General features: G+C 45.9%; 1 protein-coding gene across 4 annotated transcripts in view; it reads right to left on the bottom strand.

The window, feature by feature from the left end:
* Positions 1-21,676, bottom strand: part of MAGI3 (membrane associated guanylate kinase, WW and PDZ domain containing 3) — a 74,191-nt gene that overhangs the window by 32,562 nt on the left and 19,953 nt on the right. For all 4 annotated transcript variants that reach the window (XM_057426864.1, XM_057426865.1, XM_057426867.1 and 1 more), the window contains exon 2: positions 1,655-1,771. In XM_057426864.1, the coding sequence (XP_057282847.1) occupies positions 1,655-1,771 (117 nt within the window). The remainder of the gene's footprint in view (positions 1-1,654; positions 1,772-21,676) is intronic.

Genomic DNA, 21,676 nt, shown 5'->3' with positions numbered 1-21,676 from the left:
AGTGAACAATAATGTATAAAACTAGGCCAATAAATTATGCAGGAATGACAGCTCCTCTTCACTGAGGAAGGAGGAGGAAAAAAAGCTGGGTGGTGTGGTAATTAGAGAGAATTATTCCTTATGCTCAGTGAAGCAAAACCAACTTCTGTGGAAGCTGACAATGACTGGGCCAGGCAGTTGGAGTCTGGGGTTCTGGAGACCGGTTTAACAGCTATGGTATTTCAACACTGTTAGGTTGCTTTGTTTCCTGCTGTTTCCACTGGTACCAACTCACTAACTAGATTTCTGGGCCACTAAACCCATATCTGAGCACAGAAACTGATTTTTAACCTTACAATTCAGAGTGTAATTCAGTCACAGTCCAAACCCTGGCTGTAGGTAAGCTTTTTCAACGTAATCAGTAAATTGCTGTGTTAATGCAGAAGTTCTCAAAGTGTTATGTCTATAAATACATGCCTCCCATAGTTATAACAGCTTAATTAAAGCTCTCCTGGGAAAGACTCCACTGATTCATTACTGCCTATATCCTAACAGTATTTTAAAGGCATTTATAATGTCTTAAAGGCATTTATAATGTCATTTTGTCAGGCAGCAGCATGAACAAGAGCTGCTACTAAATAAACTGCATTCCACTATCATTATCTTTTCAGAAAGTCACAAGCTCTTGGGTGCACTCCGTATGGTAACAATGCTAAATGAAGAATGGAATTCCTGTAGTTACAAAAATGTTAGCTGACAAACTTCAGTTTCTAGTGCAGTGAATACTTAAAGGCTTTTTAAATCAGTGAACCTTTGAGACAAGGTAAAGAATGATCTGCAGATAATTAAGGACTGAAATGACACAGAAGGGTGAGAGACAGGATAGCTGGCAGAGCGTCCTATACCTTTGCACTGTGCTTTCTATAAATGTCTACTCATAGGAGCAGTAACCTTTAGGCACCTCGCTAAAGGCAAGTTAACACCTGTGTGGGTCAGAGAGGGAGAGGCTAACAGATGCTCAGAGCAGAAGGGCTGGCATAACTGATGAGACAGGACCGTCCAGATTCTCTCACTAATTAATTCTTGCTGTGATACTAAAGTTTGTCCATGTGCTGTTCCTTCTTCCTCTTTTTGGGCCACTTTCCTTCTTGCTATCACTTCCTTGTACTGTCTTCTCAGGATGACTGAACCCATGTAACTTCTGTCATTGCAACCCTTTCTGCATGTAATCCCTCCTGCAACTCTTCTTTCCAGCTACGCTGCTTTGCCTAATGCACATGACCTTCTCAAGGTCTTGGTTTCCTCTTTGTGCAAAAAAAGAATACATCAACAAAAATCAGGATGTGTTTGCCCTGCTTGATCATGCTAAGGAAGATGTATTTCCCATGGTAGCTGTGGTTATTCTAACAACTGACAAACTTCCAATGAGTAAAACACAGATGGAACCAAAATACGCTGAGCTTGAATCCTAAAGTTTTGCTGTTTTGTCAGTCCATACTGGCTGTAACTTTTCAATGCAACTGAAGATACAGAAGTATTCTAGCAAAGCCATTGACAGAAGTTCCTGCTGCAAGCTAAAACTCTAAACCAGATTAAGAGAGAAGGATTTAAAGCTCTCAAATGATGTGGCAGTTAGCAGGAACAGATCGAATGAGGCTGATCTTTACATACTTACAAGGGATGGTTCTCAAGTAGAGATTGTCTCTGATCACTTGCTGGAGTTTATGGTCTATTGAGCCCTTCTGGAACTGAAGGCTCAAGTAGTGGCGCAAGTCTTTGTTGATGACTTTTCCTTAAGAAACAACAAACAAGAAAACTCATAAAAATTAAGCAGGATCTCACAAGGACAGCACTTCACTGCTATAGATGTTTCAAATAGAGAAACCAGTGGAAAGAGTTGGGCTGTTTTAAATGCAAAGACCTGAACAGAAAAGCCATTCTATGCCACCAAGGCCTGACTCTGCTGCTGTAAATTGGCACAGGGACTGTAAGCACAGCTGAGCAACAGCCAACCACCCTCAGTGTCTCCCAAGCGAGACAATGACAACGTTCTGGAATTGTCTGGAAATCACAAAGAAATATTAAACCACAAAATCTATTACCAAAATTCAAAGTCTCTACAGGCAGGAAACTGCTTCAAAATACAGTGATGATACTTTCTATTCAATTTACAGCTACTGGTTGGGCTCCTGACCTCAGTATTTTATCACATGGGAATCTGCATTGTTGGTATTCTAAAAAGAAAATATTTTCTTTTCAAAACCCCTGCATGATAGAAGAGAGCTTTTTTACAATTATTCCCTTGCAATACTTCTGTCAGGTATCATTAGTGAATCTGTCATATCACTAGATAACCGCGGCCCCTTCAGCACACAAATAACTGAGCTCTTGTATTACTGCTTCATCCTTCTGACAGAAGGGTACAAACCAATCTTTTGTACCCTGTCATCTTCCCAGAAAGCACATTAAATAGGGCTCAGTGACCTTGATAAATTTAAGTTATGTACTACAGCAGAACACTCAGGGCTTTAGGGGAAAAGACTCAGTCTTTGTCTTCCAAACCCAGTGTAGGAGATGCCCAGTAGCAGGCATATGCTGGTGTAGCATAAGAGCAAACAAAAGCTGGAGCAAACGCTGCTCCTATTAAATTACATCAGCAACAGGCTATGAAATGCATCAACCTGCCACAGGAGTGATTCAGACAGGAGCCTTTGAAGCCTGCCGAGACCAACTGCTGAAGAGGCCATCTCAAGAGGTTCAAGAATGAAATGGGGCACAGGCCCACACCAGTGTTAATAAAAAGCTCAGCTACGCCTTAAACTGAGATTTCTGTACTTCCATGGAATGGCAAATCTGGAAAAAACCCACCAAACCCCAAAAACCCCTTCCACCACTAACCAGTTTCTCCCAACCATGTGTCACTGCTGGAAAGTTCACTGCACGTTTTCATTTGACAAGTTTACACTTTCCCTTCCCTTTTTGCCAAGTCAAGGGCAGATGCACACCTTATACCCATCTCAAACTTTACCTCTGCTATCACCATTCACTAACAGCAAACTGTATTTTAATTTGCACCCTCTCAATGGCATGCTGGAAAGTATCTGAGTGAAACCAAGGTTACCTATCAGCCCTCTCTTCACAGAGGTCTGCACTGTCTGTAAATAAACCAAGTAGCAGCCTTCCAGTATCTGAAGGGCGGCTATAGGGATGCTGGGGAGGGACTCTTCATTAGGGACTGCAGTGACAGGACAAGGGGTAATGGGTTAAAACTTAAACAGGGGAAGTTTAGATTGGATCTAAGGAGGAAATTCTTTCCTGTGAGGGTGCTGAGGCACTGGAATGGGTTGCCCAGGGAGGTTGTGAATGCTCCATCCCTGGTGGTGTTCAAAGCCAGGTTGGACAGAGCCTTGGGTGAGATGGTTTAGTGTGAGGGGTCCCTGCCCATGGCAGGGGGGTTGGAACTGCATGATCTTCAGGTCCTTTCCAACCCTAACTATTCTATGATTCTATGAAATCCCAAACTAAGCCACTCTAAGCCCAAGCAAAGAAATAAGCCCACCACACACACACAGAGGTAGCACACCCAGTGCCTAATGTGAGCCCTGAGCTCCAAAAGCATATTTCTCACCCCTTTTGAACACTGCCATTTAAGAACCGTATCCAGAAACACAAAGAGCAATGCGCAGCACTGAGACACCACCACAGTACAATCCTCACGGCTTTCCAGGAGTTTTCCAAGCAATACAGCAATTCCCACTAGTGTGGGTGGGGTGAGCAGCTCCCCTGTCCCCTGACTCCTTCCCAAACAGGAATCTGGCAGCACCTCCGGGGCTCCCCTGGGCCTGATGCTCTGGGCTGTTATGACAGCGAGCCCCCCAGCTCAATTCCCTATTTTGCCATCACGAGCTGTGTTCCATAAAACTTTGGATTTGCTTCCTGCAGCGTAATGAGCAAAACATGTCATGGAAAATGAAAACAAATGGTGTAATCCCCAGCAAGAAAAATATTTTCCATTTGTTGCTACAAATCACTTTATTGTTTGTAGACAAGATGGTTTCTCAGCATTAAAAAATGTTTTACCCCTAAAACGGTCCATCCATCTCCCTGTCAAAGCCAGATCTATGGCACTGCGCTTCAACACTACACGCATATTTCACTTAGGCAGATCAATACACGTACTTCACTCAGGCAGATGAAGCTGGTTGTTACCTCTGTTCAGAGTGTTTCAAGTGGGACAAACTTGGCAAGAGGTGAAAATCTGTGCTGGATGTAAAATTCTAGAGGTTTTATTTATTCCCTGATCTTACCCTCTTCACGTTTTAAAATGTAAAAGCTCATAAACCTGTTTCAATAAATATCAACTCAGTCTAAATAAAAGAAGTCAAAGCAAAGCTGGTACGAAGGATGTGCTGACATTGAGGGGCTGACCTTAACATAAAAACCTTCACGATCAGACTGTAGCCTGAGACTAAACTGAAGATTGAAAAGATTGCCTGAGGAAAATAGGAGAAAGTCAAACAAAATAGTAACCAAAATGACAAAGTCACAAAGAGAACTGTGCATTAGAAAACAAAAAATAAGGACTGCTTTAGGCAACCTCCATAGCTTGTTTTTTACTCAAAACCCAGATATTTCCCCCCTTAAGGCGCTGAACGTGCTCCTTACATTGTTTTGCGCAGGCTTTTAGGAGCCCCTCATGTATCAGACTCTCCAAAATGATCTAATAAGTGCGGGGTTGGTGTTTGTTGCACTGCTGCGCTGCCTCTGAAGGATGCCAAACACAACACAGGGACGAGTCAAGAGGAATAATGTACTTCATACCATTCAGGTTCTGCAAGATGAACAGGCACAAGCCTTTTGCTTTCACTTTAACTTAAGCACAAAGGAACTGGTTCAACAGGGACTGCAGACTGCAGTTTGGTGAAGAAAACGAAGTCACTGCAGGAGAAAAAAGGCTTAAGGAGCACTGCAGCAAAACACAGCGCTGTGAAGGACGGAGGCAAGTATGAGGGACAGAGACAATGCAAAAACCAGAGGTCATGGCTTTTATCTCTCATTACACCATAAACTCTAATGGTCAGGCTACCCTCACTGCTGCACTCAAGCAGGACAAAGACACTATTTATACATCCAGCCTGTCGTGGAAACACTGAGGTATACATGTTGCAATTACAAAGAGATGGGTATGGCCACGGTGCTACTGGAAGTCAACACAAAAAGGTCCATTTCTAGATTAGTAATGCTGGTAAAACAACACAGCTCATAATTGAAATATGCAATCAGATTCTAAGAATTCAATGGGTGAATGTCATAAATCACAGCAAAATAATCCCAGCCTGGTTTGGGTTGGAAGGGACCTTAAAGCTCCTCCAGCTCCAACCCCTGCCAGGGGCAGGGACACCTTCCACTAGAGCAGCTTGCTCCAAGCCCCTGTGTCCAACCTGGCCTTGAACACTGCCAGGGATGGGGCAGCCACAGCTTCTCTGGGCACCCTATGCCAGCGCCTCAGCACCCTCACAGGGAAGAGCTTCTGCCTAAGAGCTCATCTCAGTCTCCCCTCTGGCAGGTTAAAGCCATTCCCCTTGGCCTGTCCCTACAGGCCCTTGTCCAAAGCCCTTCTCCAGGTTACCTGGAGCCCCTTTAGGTACCATAAGGCACCTTGATGATCATCTAGCCTGGCTAACTCTGCTAATACATGGAATACATGCAACATCCCCACAAATGACTGTGAAGAGCACGCGGAAATCCTGTTTCATTCCAACGTGCACGCCATGCAGGCAGCCATAGGTGACCGCTGTCGGAAGGCACATCACTTGCCCTGTGATGCTGAGGGCCAGACTCTGAAGTTTCCATGCCAGCTCCTCCTGGAAACAGGCAGCTGCAACGCTGAGGGCCCAATGATGGCATTTTTCGTTCAAACTGCTCAAAAGATACTTTGTTAGTTATAAAAGCAATCTTTCCAAGCGGCAGTTTATTAAAAGCATGCTACTTTCTCATTAAGCTATATAATTAATTACTAGGGCTTACGCTTCCACTGTAGCCTTCAGCACCAAACGCGGTTTAAGGGAGCCGATGTGAAACCGGAATTGCGCTCTCGGTCGTGCAGTAACCGCTTGCCTGCAGCCCCGGTGGCTTCAAGGATAAAAACCCCTCAGCCGCTCACAGCAGGCCGGGGCAGGCAGCTGAGGCCTCGGACCGGGCCTGGGGCAGGGGGTTCAGGGAGGACCGGGCCTCACAGGCCCCGCGGCGGCGTTGGCCGGGCATAGCCGCGGTGAGGGCCCGGTCCCGCGGCAGTCTGCCGCCACCTCCCGGCGCTGCCGGGCTGCGGGCCCGGGCCGCCCCGCTGTGCCGCCTGCAGAGCGAGGCCTGCGGCCGGCCCGAGCCGTGCCCCGGCGCCGGTGTTCATCAGCCGGTGGCCTTGGAGCTGAACGGCCCCTTCCTCCCACCCTTCCCCGCTCCCCAAACCCCCGTCAGCCCTCCCTCGGCTGACCCCAGCACCCTGTCCGCAAGGGCTCTGAAGCAGGAACAGAACGAAAACGATGCAGGTTAGCTAACTGCCTTAGCTGCTTTCTTGAGAAGGCTCAGTGGGACCTTACTGCTCTCTACCCCTACCTGACAGGAGGGTTTGGAGAGGTGGGATCGGTGTCTGCTCCCAGGGAACAAGGGATGGGACAAGAGGGAACGGCCTCAAGCTGCCCCAGGGCAGGTTTAGATGGAGCTGAGGAACAATTCCTTCCCCAAAGGGTGCTCAGGCATTGGAACAGGCTGCCCAGGGCAGGGCTGCAGTCACCATCCCTGCAGCGCTCACACCCCCTCAGTGCCATGGGTTAGTGGTGGCCTTGGCAGTGCTGGTACAGAGGTTGGACTGGATGAGCTGAAAGGGCTTTTCCAGCCTGGCTGATTCCATGCCGTGTGATTTTGTTTTCTCAATGGCAGCAAAGCAGGGCAGAAAAGTAACCAGAACTTCACACTGGAAATTCAGACCGTCACACACGCAAACAGAATTCCTCACTGCCCAAGGTTACGCTCAGCTGCCTGATGTGTTAATGCAAGAAGCAGCTGCAACAGGCAACCTGGAATATGAAAATTACCCATGAAACACACATTAAGGGTTAATAAACCAGCTAAACGGCCTTGCTTAGAACTGGCTCACTAAAATAGGAATTACAGAGTCGATCAAGTGGAAAACAGTTACAGTTTTAATTAAAACTAGCCTGTCAATACACACAGTAAGATGAAGTGATTGTTGACAGGACTAAGCAAAAGCCATTTCAAGAGAGGCTCTGCTGAAGTTACTCTGTACCAGGAAACCAAAGTTATAATTAGTGTGCAACACATTAACTCTGTGATAACCCTCATCCACTACTTGCACATAGTAATTTAATGCAAGTTACAGATCCTGTGTTCACTGAACACAGACCATTTCTAAAAGCATGCAACAGCATCACCTTATTCACGGTAGGTGGAAAAGATGGGAAGGCCCAGCAGTGCCATAGCCCTCACTGATGCTGCTCACCCAGCCAACACACACCTGCATTCCCTGTCCAGGAAACAGATGGAAGGTCCAAATTACTTGAATTCAAACACAGCACCACTTTGGGAACATCCACCCCAGCCAGCAAGTGCAGGTTTCTTCAGCTCATGGGGCAGGAACACTGATGTGAATCTGATTTTCCTTCACAGGCTCCAGTAGCCCTGGAATCACCAAGGAGAACAACCAAGGCAGAGAGTGCTGCTTGGCAGCTCGCACCTCAGTGCTAGAGCCCACCAAGGGCTCCATGGACATGGTCCTGCTCAACACCTCCCTGTCTTCCATGTAATGGATGCAAGAACCTAGGTTTGGCCTCTGCCGATTACAGAGGGAAGCTCCATGGGGAAAATTCAGGCCAGTAAGGAAGCTGAGATGAAAACCACATCTGTACCAGCAACCCGCCTGGGAACTGCGATCCTGGTCCTATTGTGGGCTGATCTCAGCTCAAGTTAACTTCTGCTCATTCCCTGGGAGCAATCACACTGTCAGGTGAAGGATTACTAAGAGACAAAGAGCTAGAAAGAGCAAGAAAATCGTCATGTTCGGTGCACAAGGCTCAATCAGCACCTATGTGCCATCCAGTGCTGACCCACTGCTTCAGAGGTAAGCCGCTGCATGAATGTTCAAAGGCAGATAATCATCACAGCAATGTGACATGTACAGCTTCATTTGCCTTTTAATGAGGCTCAAGCAGCAGTAGGTCCATGCTGCTCTGCTCCCAAAGTCTAAATGAATCACCACTGTTGATTGCCAGAGCTGACACCAGAAAAGGCCAACCACTGACTCACTCAGCCGAGACTCTCTGAAGGGCCACAGCAGGCTGGTCTCTGGCTTGGATACTCAAAGGGCATCTTGATTTGCTCTACTGCTGGTAGGTAGTGACATCTGTCTGAAAACAGAGATCTGTCACAAGACACACATTCTTCCCTGACAATGAAAAGAACAGACAAGGTGAAGAATGAAACTGGATTTCCTAGAACAAACGTAGGAGATGAGCCAGATACATTGAAGCTTGTTTTCAGATGTGAAATGCAAATTATGCATTTTACAAAGATAAGATTAAAAAAAAAAACCCTCAAGTTATTAACGGGTATGAAAAAGGAGCAAAAATATATTGTAATCTGTTCAGGCCATAGTGGCAGACTTCTCACCTTCTCCTTCAACCCAGGATCATCTGCAGAGCTTTGGGCTGAGAGCGGATCAACAGACATCAAGAACCAAACTCTTCCGAAATTACCAACACTGTATAAGCAGGGGGAGAATTGGGGAATGGCTTGGGAAAGTTGTTTGGCAGGGAAAGGAAAGCCCTGAGGATGAGAAGCTGATGAGCAGAGATAAAACTGGAGTATTTGGGAATAGGGATAGGTATCAAAGGAGACACTGGGATAATGCTGGGAAAAGAAAGGATTTTTAAAATAGATTTTAAATTCCTTGTCAAGAGGTCTTAAAAAACTTTCAGCTATTAACAGGATCCCACTACAGGTGCTGGGCTGGGTGAATTCCCCTTTACTACATGTCTGCAAAGAGTATCTCACTGAAGACAAGGTCAGCAAAGATACTTTTATTAAGCCATGCTGCACTCTGCAAGCTACACAAGCATCCCCCCAACAACTTAAAGCTGTGGACTGGAGCTGCTGGCACAGGGTTAGTATCAACTGTGACTTGACTGCAGGAGCAGCAGAGACATTCCAGGTATAGGTGATGAACATTACGTGGAGGAACAAGAGGCTCAGGAACAAGTGGAGCAAACCATGGAGAGAAGGGCAGAGATGTGGCCACGCACGGCATCTGTGTGTGGGAAATCCAAATCAATCTCGTTCCACAGCTCTGGAAGTTATTCCAGCATCTGGAGGAAGCATGTAATAAAGGAACAAAAACAGTAGTTGAGGAATTATCCAAACTTTCAGGCAAAGAACAATTTGGGAGAAGACCTTTACCCTGTTCTTCCTTTGAGATGAACTTTTGTACACAGCCCTGCTGAGAACATCCCAGTCTTCTGACAGCTGAGATTGCTATAGCTTTGCTTGGTTTTACCATGCTTTTTAATTGCATCACATAAAGATGCAATAAAGGGCCACTAGCTATATGGAAATCATTACCCTCCTGCATGCCAGCGTTCTACAGAGATGGATTCAGGAGAGATCCAGACTTGGGGTGGTTTTTGCAGGTGAATCTGACCTCCTCTGTGCACTCTCAAGCTGTCCTGCCCACTGTTCTCCTGTGCAATAAAAACTGACATCTCATAAATAATGAAGAGCTATGCAAATAGCTACATTTACAAGACTCATCTTACAGATCAAGACCGGTTTACAAATCCCTACAAGTACTCCAAGGCACAAAGTACAACACAAGCCCAACCGGTATGGGTGGGAAACACAGAATGAAGGAAACAGGACTGGAAGAGACCTCACTGACAAGCAGCAGGACCTGCCTGAGCAGTAGCAGAAGGAATTTAATTCCTCCAAGTAACACAACTAATCCTTAAACCTTTAAGGACAGCAGCAAATCTTGATTCTTTGTACTGAGGAGAAATCATGGTGCAGAGCCTTTGCCAATTCCCATGATGTGAAATAAAGGTTGTTAAGTGGCTAAATGTTAGTAGTGTCAATCTTCTTTAAAGAAAATTGAATTAAGGATCTTTCATGAAGCTGAACTGTGGCTTTGTCATTAAAGATATTCTGCAAATTCAGAAGAAGTAAAGGGTAAGTATGTCAGATTCATCTAATTACATTAACATGATAGATGCAGAACAATTCACAGAAGAATTTACATAGGGCCCATTGTACAGAAAAAAGCTCAAGGCACTTCATAGCCACAATAATCTGTCAAACCAGACTCATTTACTAGCTGAAAGCTGAAAAATATTAGAAAGGTCTACTTTGAAAGGTTTCTTCCATTGTACTTTGTTAGATGCTGTCCAAGCAATTCTTGGTAATACATATTTTTATTTACAGAAATTCTGGTAGAGAGAAGCCTTCCAGTATTAATGAATTGTTTACCATTGCATTCAGAACACTGGAAGGATGTTTTAGAATCACTGAATCATAGAACAGAATAGTCAGGGTTGGAAAGCACCTGAAGATCATCCAGTTCCAACCCCCTGCCATGGGCAGGGACACTAAACCATGGCACCCAAGGCTCTGTCCAACCTGGCCTTGAACACCGCCAGGGATGGAGCATTCACAACCTCCCTGGGCAACCCATTCAGTGCCTCAGCACCCTCACAGTAAAGAACTTCCTCCTTGTATCCAATCTAAACTTCCCCTGTTTAAGTTTTAACCCATCACCCCTTGTCCTGTCACTACAGTCCCTAATGAAGAGTCCCTCTCCAGCATCCCTACAGGCCCCCTTCAGACACTGGAAGCTGCTCTGAGGTCTCCACGCAGCTTCTCTTCTCCAGGCTGAACAGCCCCAACTTTCTCAGCCTATCTTCATACGGGAGGTGCTCCAGCCCCTGATCATCCTCATGGCCCTCCTCTGGACTTGTTCCAACAGCTCCATGTCCTTTTTATGTGAAGGACACCAAAACTGTGCACAATGCTCCAAGTGAGGTTTTATGGTACTGCTGGAATAAATAAGAACTCTTTATCCAGATTTCAGAAACAAGGTTGCCCCAAACCTCATTACAGTAGGTACATCCCACTTCACTTTAGGGATTTTCTTATTTGTGTTAGTAATACAAAATACACTCGGAAAGCAGCAGTAACTATGAGCTTGGACTTTTTAAGCCTATAGATTTAGGAGATCGCTCATTACTAGAAATGATCAAAGGGGCGATCAACACAAGCCTTTACAGGATAACCCGCTCAGCTCCTCAGACTAGGTGATGGTTGATTCAGGTAGATAAAGTCTCTTAATCCCCATTCCTGAATGTCCCACCATACTTTGTTATACTGCTTCCTTGAAATCTTGGGGGGTTGGAAACGTTCTACCACTAGCCCACTGTTGGTAAAGCTATGCAAAAATAATCTGACTTTGCGTTTGCTTAGGAACTTCATCCTGAAAGCAGTACAAGTTCTGAAGATCACTAAAATACTCTTTGGAAGGCATATCCCCAAGCAACCTTTGAGAAATACAAAAAGCACTGGCAAATAATGCGTTGTTTAGTCTGAAAAGCACTCGGATCTGAAAAGGACACGAGATGAAGTATCAGCAGTGGGAGCCTCTATGTAATCCTCCAGGTCTTTATTTTTGGCAGTGTAGAAACAGGGAACTTGACTGTAACAGAAGCCTCTAGATAGTGAATAAACATGGCTGGGTTCCTCATCTACCACAGGGGAAAAAGGAAAAAAACCTATTGTTTAGTGCAGAAGGAAGAAGAAAGAAAACATTGGCAGAACACAGATGGCATTTAGACAGTCTTTCAGTGCCATTTGGTTGCTATATGAAAATAACACTTGTTACCCAACCAACAATTGCCTCCGTTTGCAAATAAATGCATCATAGTTGGCTGAATCTTGGAAGTGAAGAATAAGGATCCAGCACTGTGAAATCAAGAGGTTTTAAACAGAGGAAAGAAGCTTCTTCTACCTCCCTAGCTCCAGAGCAGGAAACATCCACATGTAGCTGGTGGGGGGACAGTCCTGAGCACCCACAGAGGGCAGCTCCCATCTAACCACAACCAACAACAGACACCCTTTAAACCACCTGGAAGCAAAAGCATTCAGCTCCCATGCCAGAACACACACCAAGCGAGGACAGCAGCGGTAAAGCTCAAGAGCAAAGCCCTGGGCTGCCAGGGCTCGAGAAGCATGAGAGCAGGACTCCAATCGGCTCCTTGGACATCGCCACATCTCCAAAGGGGCACCCGCAGCTGCGAACACACGGCAGGCTGGGGACATGCACTGCTGTGGAACTGCAGAGTAAGGTGTTAATTAACAGCAGGCTCATTTGGAAACCCATACATAGGATGACAACAGGTAAAGGCTCTATGGGACTAGCATGCTGCAGTGGTTATTTCAGTTACGAGACTCCATTAGAGCCTGGCAGTTATGTGAAGAGGCAGGTATCATTGCATGAATGCATATACATGTAGTGGGGTTCACAGAATCCCAGGGTGATTTGGGTTGGAAGGGACCTTAAAGCTCACCCCGCTCCAAGCCCTGCCACGGGCAGGGACACCTTCCACTAGAGCAGCTTGCTCCAAGCCCCTGGGTCCAACCTGGCCTTGAACACTGCCAGGGATGGGGCAGCCACAGCTTCTCTGGGCACCCTGTGCCAGCACCTCAGCACCCTCACAGGGAAGAGCTTCTGCCTCTTGATTTCCTGTCTCTGAAACAAAACATGCATGTAAAAACCCCAGAATGATGAGTACACCAAGAGATAATGAGAAGTGCTGGCAATTACAGGTGGACCACACAGTTCATTACTTTTCACTGAATGCTGCTTTTTCTTCCCTGTATTTCATTACACCTTGAGACATTGTCAGCCTGTGCATGCTTTCTGTGGAGTGACAGCAGACATCCTTTTAAGTTGGTTTTGTGCAAAGTACTGGTAGCAAAAAAGCTCACATCCCCTCATCCATTTTCTGCCTTTAACCTTAAGGATTTTTAAAATGAAAATCTTTTGAGTGAAATTCAGACTTTCAGATACCAGCTTCAAGCATGTAAGTATCAGATATGATTAGAGTAGTACAGTGCACATGCAAAGAAACCCATTGCCCATGGGAGTACAATCAGGAGAATTACCAATGGGCAGGGTTTTCTCTGAAAGCACCAAGTATTTTAATGTACCATTATTAAACAGGAGAACAGCAAGGCACAAAGAACTGTACAGCTGTTTCTGATAGAAGATCAGACCCTGAAGGAGATACAAGTTGAGCTCAAAATGGTTTAAAATAATGAATGGGTTTCAAATAAAATGCAAACATAACCATTTCCTTCAACTTAGGAGAAGAAAAATGCCAAAGAACTTCCCACAAGAGAACAGTTCGACCTTTTAGATTATATATGGAGACTCTCCTCTCCTCTTTTTGAGTTGGTGTTTTCTTAAGAAGTGAAAAACGCACTGAACAGATCAACAATCATTTGCTGATTTATAAAGATTTGCTATATTTTCAAGAGATGGTTTAATTCTCTGCTTCTCTCAAGATCCTTCCCCACTTTTCACTGGGAGGCAGAATGTATCCTGCTTAATTCATCGGAGCAGTTTACAGCTTCCTAAAACAACTAAGACCCACTGCAGAGAATTTGGGTTTAATTACTGTGGGGCAGTACCTAAAAGTAGAGCTACACCCTGCTCAGCATTTCGTATTTTGATACTATTACAATGGCTGAGGGAAGAGTCTTTGATGAGTGACTGCTGTGATACACCAGATGAAGATGTCCTTCCTGCAGGTCAGCAGGGAAGGCATCCTTCCATCTGACTCCACTGTAGCTGCACTGCCTCCTCATCAGTGCTGCTCTGCTTGTCCCTGTCCTCCTCCTTTTGTAGCAGAACCCTTGATATTCCATCCGCTAAAATGACACGATTTCCATCTCAAATAAGATGTATTTGCATACGTTCAGATAAACCACAGCCTGGAAGGACACTGACACAGGAGACACAAGGGCCTGCAGGGACAGACAGGACACAGGGAATGGAGACTGAGATGAGCTCTTAGGCAGAAGCTCTTCCCTGTGAGGGTGCTGAGGCGCTGGCACAGGGTGCCCAGAGAAGCTGTGGCTGCCCCATCCCTGGCAGTGTTCAAGGCCAGGTTGGACACAGGGGCTTGGAGCAAGCTGCTCTAGTGGAAGGTGTCCCTGCCTGTGGCAGGGGTTGGAGCTGGACTGAGCTTCAAGGTCCCTTCCAACACAAACCAGGCTGGGAGGCTGTGATTTACAGGGATATCTGGAATGCTCACTGAGCACAGCCTGGGAGCTTCAAACACCTCACAAAACACACATTTGCAAGATCCAGCCATCTCAAAGTAAGAGAGGAATGTAAAGCAGGAGAGGCAACAGGCTTTGGACACCACAACAGCAGATGAATCCAGACACACTGAGCAGGACAGAATATCACCATGCAAGTGATGGAGCCTGTATGGAGACACACACACGGGCTCAAACACATTACAAGAGTGTTTTACACCAATCTAAAGGGTCAAACCAGCAATTAGAATTTGTAATATGCAAATGTGTTAAAAAATTAAAATACAGGCTTGTTTTAATAATAGCACTTTATTAAGGCTTCCACATTATGCACTCAATCCCTTGCTGAGTTTTAATCACCGAGCAACTCCCTGTAACTACAGAGGCTGTCTGGCATGAGCAGCATCTGTCACTGCATCCCGCGTACTGCAAAGTCAAATAAAGACATGGGAGCCTTGAAACCAGAGTACGCTGTAGCTGTCACAGATTATCATACAGAAATCATTTAGTCTGCCCTTAATTGAGCAGACGCAGAAGTGGAACACTCCAAACCAAAAGATAAGGAACTCAAATAACAGAGGTAATTCTCCTCAGGCGAAATATGGTTTCTTTTCCCCCAAGTTATAAACAATCTTCCCTTCATTCCCTTAAATTTACAATGTGAGGGTTTACTGTATTCACACTAGAGAGAAAGATTTACTAAGACAGCAAACAAACCAATTTGGTCTAGAAACACTATCATACACAAGTGAACAAAATGGTACTGGAGTCCCCAAACTCTTCAATATTAATGCTTCCCTTTGATACTCTGCTGCTAATGTGCAAATTCTAACTCGCTGACATTCCCATAGTGTTGGTTCAATACTCCACCCCAACAAGGGATTCCACATGACAACAGGGTACTTTTGCAGGTTAAACTACTGCAGTAGTTGGCAGAAATGGGGTACCCTTGTGTTTGCCCTAACACAGCATCACATTTCAGGCACTGACGTACACATAACATGCCATGTCTTATTACTTAAGCGGTGTGTACGCCTATAGAATGGCATGTTTCAGTCACATCCCCAAAGTAAAATGTCCTTGCAGCTGCTCGGTGTTACACAAGCCATTCAATCTGCTTGGGACTTGGCACTGTTTTCCCAGCATAAGGGTATGTGGTCACATGCCAAGACCTTTTCTGTTTTTTTTTTTTTCCTTTCCTTTTAATTTGAGTGTTCTGATTAGAATAGAACCTATGCAAATCACAGACACGTTTATTTTTAGCCTGCTTTCCATAGGATGCAAGACATGCAATTACACTCTGCATAATTCCTAGGCCCACTAACCTATTTCAGTCTGGAGTCTGACAGAGTAAGAGCCAGACAGATTTACTCTCCTCACAAAGATGCTGTATGCCTGCCTGCTCTCCAGGAGCAGAACAAACCTCTTGGGTGACCAACCAACAGGGACAACAGAAAACATTCACAGCAAACTGCTTGCAAAATTCCAGCTCTGGGGCCCTTAGCACATGAGGGACGTGGACCTATTTGAGTGAGGCCAGAGGAGGCCATGGAGATGGTGCAAGGGCTGGAGCAGCTCTGCTCTGGAGCCAGGCTGAGAGAGCTGGGCTGGGGCAGCCTGGAGAAGAGAAGGCTCCTGAAGGGGAGACCTGAGAGCAGCTCCAGTGCCTAAAGGGGCTGCAGGAAACCTGGAGAGGGGCTTGGGACAAGGGATGTAGGGACAGGCCAAGGGGAATGGCTTTAACCTGCCCGAGGGGAGACTGAGATGAGCTCTTAGGCAGAAGCTCTTCCCTGGGAGGGTGCTGAGGCGCTGGCACAGGGTGCCCAGAGAAGCTGTGGCTGCCCCATCCCTGGCAGTGTTCAAGGCCAGGTTGGACACAGGGGCTTGGAGCAAGCTGCTCTAGTGGAAGGGGTCCCTGCCCGTGGCAGGGGTTGGAACCGGGTGATTTTTTTAAGATCCCTTCCAACACAAACCAGTTTGATTCTATGAAAACCATTTCTTCGGCTTTGTCTGTGAGTGCCAGTAGAAGGTCCGGCATAGCTGGACCCATACCACAGCAAACTGGGCTCCGAAAACCGGACCCATCCCAAATGTCCCTGCCTCACACTGCCTGCAAGTGCAACAGTTCTCATAACAGCGTGGTTCATTCCCACACGCTGGCCTGTGCAGGAACACCATCGATGGGCTTTTTGGGCACGCGGCTCTGCTGGGCTCAACCCCTACTTAGGACACCTCCAAGCTCCCACCAGGGAAGGAGCCGGTCTTAGCACCAGACACATGATAAAGGAGCAACTGGAGCAAGTCCTGTTCCAAGGAACAGTTGTCATGCAGTTTTTATGAAGGAATTATTGCTTCTTGAACTGGCTTTTCAAGGACCTCGGGAAATCCCCCCACTCCCAGAGGTGGGCTGTGGCATTCCCAATGGATAGCTTCTGCTTCGCTACAAGAGAGGCAGTGAAGCAGTAAATTCACGCTGTGGATCACACAGCTGTGCCTCACTGCACTCCCAAGGCCTCCCAGAAAGGCAAACCACCACCTCTGCAGTGCCAGGTCAGCACTCCTCTGATCCCATTCCCAGATGGGCCATGTCACAGAGGTATGGATGAGTGACATCTCAAAACAACGAACTAACACACACACATGCAATCCCCACCCCCATTCTCTCTGTGCAATCGGGACAGTCAGCAAAATCCTAACTCCAGATGTGCACTGGCCATGACTAATCTTAATGCCTGACTCATACAGAGTTCACACAGCGATTCTGCATGGAGACATGCTTGGTTCAGGCTGCTCCAACAGCCAGGATCAGGGCACGTTGGTGGAACCACAGCGAGAGGTGGAGGAATCCCAGCAGCCAGCCCAGGACAGCGCCTGCAGGAGCACAGAACATGCACGGTTCTCACAGATACCCTCTTTGCACAAGCAGGGCTGGAAGGAAACAGGTTTCATAGGATCATGGAATGGTTTGTATTGGAAGGGACATTAAAGCTCATCCAGCTCCATCCCCTGCCACGGGCAGGGACACCTTCCACTAGAGCAGCTTGCTCCAAGCCCCTGTGTCCAACCTGGCCTTGAACACTGCCAGGGATGGGGCAGCCACAGCTTCTCTGGGCACCCTGTGCCAGCGCCTCAGCACCCTCACAGGGAAGAGCTTCTGCCTAAGAGCTCATCTCAGTCTCCCCTCTGGCAGGTTCAAGCCATTCCCCTTGGCCTGTCCCTGCAGGCCCTTGTCCAAAGTCACACCATTTTTATAAAAATAAAATACAAAAAATACTTTCTCTCAGAACACAAGCCATAACACAGGATTTTGTATCAGCTGTGCTTCATTTATACTGTTAACAGCATGCTGTTGTTGGAGTAGTCACAAAAAGAAAGAATGTTCTCCTATGCATTAAGTTAATCATCACATAGTATTAAAATTGAGAGGAATTTATCTCTTCCCTTATACACCATGTCCTGTTATTTCATCACTATTCATTTAGATTTATTTTCAGTTATGGCACCCAAGATTGTCAGTTAAATAAGAAATAGTGCTTTCTTTGAAGAGAAGAAGCATGAGCTGGATGCCAGCAAACAGGAACCGCTCAGCCTTTGGGATCCAACTGGTTTTCAGTGAAGTGCAAGCAAGAACTGAAATCACCCAGGGAGTCCTATCGCATCCCATCACAGCTCTTCACTGCAGAAACCCAGCTCCACAGCAAAGAGAACCAGAGCAATAAACTTCATGTGATTGCATCAGTGGTGCAGACTCACGAGCTCCAAAGTGAGTCATGGGAATGGTTTAAGTCACCACCACTGAAAGCTACAGCTCATTCAGAAGAGCTGTCACAGAAGCCCAGACTGGTTTGAGTTGGAAGGGAACTTAAAGCTCACCCAGTTCAAATCCCTGCTGTGGGCTGACACACCTTCCCTAGACCAGGTTGCTCCAAGCCCTGTCCAACCTGCTGTCAGCACAACTGTGTGCTCACCTCCACCGTTTGGCATGATTTCTAATACCCTCAGGCAGCTGATGCTGACATCTCCTTGTTACCTGCATCCCAGGAGAGTCAAGGCAGAGAGGTTCATGGGGTCACAAACTGCTGTGAGCAGTGCAGTGAGCACCCACCTTACCCATGGCTCACTCCTCAGCACCTGGGGACCCACCAGCTCCTGCCTGGCTTCAGACCAGCATCCAGTAAGTCTTTAAACGTTCAGCTCGTCGTTGCCTGTGTCTGTTGACGTGGAAGCCAACCCACAATGTGCCTGAAACACTCCATGGAGTAGCACGACCAGCAGGAGCATGAAGAGGTTCACACACACCTCATCCAAAGAGGTTTCAAGTCGGAGACAAGCTCCTTAACCTTGCTACTCCTTGAGAGCAGGGCTGCACGACAAATGCTCAGTGACCGAGGGCAGACAGACTGTAATGAGGCATCATCAAGATAAAAGTGTTTTATCAACCCAACTTGAAATGCAATTATGAAACCACCCATTTGCAGCAGCGATTTAGCCGACACAGTGTTTTTGCAGATGAGCCTGCTCTGAAATATAAGCTTCATTAAGCTTTAACTAATTACATCCCCTGTCCTAACTGATTGTTCACAATTTATTTTTATGGCCATGCAGGCAGAGAATCTGCAACATAAAGAAGGAACCACTATGTTGAAGCAAAACAATGCAGTAGCTTTAAATTTACAGGAGGATATAGGTATTGAAGAGTTCCAATTTAGTGAAAAAATTGGCTTCATTATCGTTCCCACTCTAAAATGTCCCATAAATAGAAGTGTTTGGACCGTGGAGGACTCGGAAAAAACACACCGGTGAACTAAAAGTGATTTGGGAAATCAAAGAGTTGAACAATTCCTATCCTACAGATTAAGCACGCACAAAATCACAAAAATAGACACAACCCCATTCAAAGAACAAACCTCAACTATTAGATTCCTACAAAAATGGCCTATTTATCCCCAAAAGTACAATTATTATAACCTAGTTAAATATTTTTTTTCTCTAGAGCAACACTAGTAGCAGCAAAAAATTAAAAGATTCAGTTGCACTGTGTACATTTGAGTCCACATTTCAATACTTGCTTTGCCTCCCCATAAAGAGCATCTACTGAACTGGGAATTAATTATTTACTGTACTCGGCTTAATAGCAAGTGGGAAAGAAAGGAAGAAAGAGGCAAGCACACAGGTTAGTCATGAGCATGCTGAGGCTCTGCCATCACCAGGAACCCTGGGCACAGGGCTCCAGTCAATGCCATAACGTGGCTCTTCACAAGAGCCAACATCCGCACTGGGGAGAAACTGCATCCTGGTAGAAGGACTTTTCCCACCCACCAGCTACACCCCCCCACAGCCACCGAGGTGCTGCCACATGAGCAACACCAACACCCAAGGAAACACAAAAGGAAATGCAGTATAGTGGGCAGGTAAGGAAACAAAGCAGAGCTTGCCATTTAAAGGGTAGGCGTGGAGCAAGTTGACCTCCAACACGTCAGCAGCAAAGCCCAAGGTCTAAACACCATCGTAGAGTTCCAAACCTGAAGCAGTATTATTACAGGAACAGTCACCTTCCCCTACAGCTGTGGTTTTTGCCTTAGCATCTCCTGGGAACAAGCACTGAGCCTACCAGGACATACAGCTTAGAGTTTGATAGTATCCTTAAGGATACTATAATTTATCTTAGCCAGTGTACCATGTCATGGTATATACATAATATATTCAGAGTAGCACCACTGAATGCTTTCAGTCCTAATGCTGAATGGAAAACCCTGTTATTCCTGAGTATGTTAAGACAGATGGTCATCAACGCCTCCAAATTTAGCACATTTCTGGGCTAAAACCTGAACCGAGACGCTCAGTAATCAGATAAACAGCACAAGGAACACGTAACTCCTTGACCTGACTGCACAACAGCACTGGGACAATCAATAAGTACTCTCGGAGGCAGGAAAGGCTACACCCAACATGGAAAACACCACTTGGTAGAGAGGTTTATGCCTTATGCAGACTCATAACATAGAATCACAGAATCCCAGGTTGGAAGGGACCTCAAGGATGATTTGGTCCAACCTTTGTATTGACATAACCTGCATAGCATGTGCAGCTTATATGCACATGACAATACCAGTTAAAGTAACATTAAAAGAATTAAACCTCTTAGACTCCTTGTTACATTATCAAACAAGTGTTTCCAACATCTTGCACAAGATAGAAAGTGTTTATTCCTTATGTCACTTTCTGCACTATCCTAAGAGTATCTTGCATGTGTAAAGGCCAGAACCATGGAAGAAGCTTTTTCTCGGGAACGGCAGCCAGTGAGTAAACCCAAACCCAGCTAACCAACATCTAGTCAGCAGCTGTTCCCTTCCAGGAGTTCCTCACATCCCTATGCACAAGGTCTGGTTCGCTGTTAAATCTGAACCCAGGGAACTTCCCATAGGTGTCTGGGCACCACTGCAGCCATGTCCAGTTCCCAAAGCCATGCTGGGAACACACAGACCACATTCAGCATTTACCTTGAGAATCCATCCCCCTGCTTTCCCATCCCCTGCCTGCATGGAACATGCCCAAACCAGCCATTTCACCAGAGGGGCACCTGTGGAACTGAAATGTTAACTGTGTATTTCATCAATACATCTCTGATCTAATAAATCCCAGTACAGCCACGTGCTAAACAGCACTGTTCACAACATACACGCTTTCTCCAAATTTACTCCTTGTCCTGTTATTACCTGCGATGAGTAATGGGTCCCAAAACCAGAGTCATGCTGTTCTGTTGGACAGCAGGGGCAAGACGGGCGTTGAAGAGGGTGAAAAGGGAAGGATGACGCCAAGCCCATACTCATTTACTTTTCTAATGAGGAAATAAACCAAGAGGCACTGCAGAAGAGAATCATTCCAGAGGGCAGAGTGTTGTAACTGCAGCCACAGCTCTAAATTATATAGCCAGAAGGTCATAGCGATCTTTATCTTCCTCCTTTGCATGCACTCACCCATAGATACAACAATGGCAACTCCACTCCAGTAACAGAATTAACATTAAACTTTAAAGGTTAACCTTAAATGGCTGGTGTATTTTTTTGTTTTTCACTTCCTGTGCTATGCTCTTGCTGGCTAAACATCTTCAGGTTAACAGCAGGTAAAAACCCCACAGCACAACTGATGATCTTCTTCCACTGACAGCTGAAGTTAGATATCCACAGTCATTTAAATTATGATGCATCCCATGCTTAGAAACCAGAAATGTTAACATTTTGCTAATAAAGGGTTAAGGAATTTAAATCAGTTCAACTGACCTTGGTATGACTTACCCACAACACTGTCAGCTCTTCAG

The sequence above is a fragment of the Pezoporus wallicus genome, unplaced genomic scaffold (assembly GCF_028554395.1).
Source record: "Pezoporus wallicus isolate ANWC-B61680 ecotype Strahan unplaced genomic scaffold, APGP_CSIRO_Pwel_v1 contig_11646, whole genome shotgun sequence".
Classification (NCBI taxonomy): domain Eukaryota; kingdom Metazoa; phylum Chordata; class Aves; order Psittaciformes; family Psittacidae; genus Pezoporus; species Pezoporus wallicus.
Note: the sequence above shows the minus strand (reverse complement) of the source record. Positions and strands in the feature narration are given on the sequence as shown.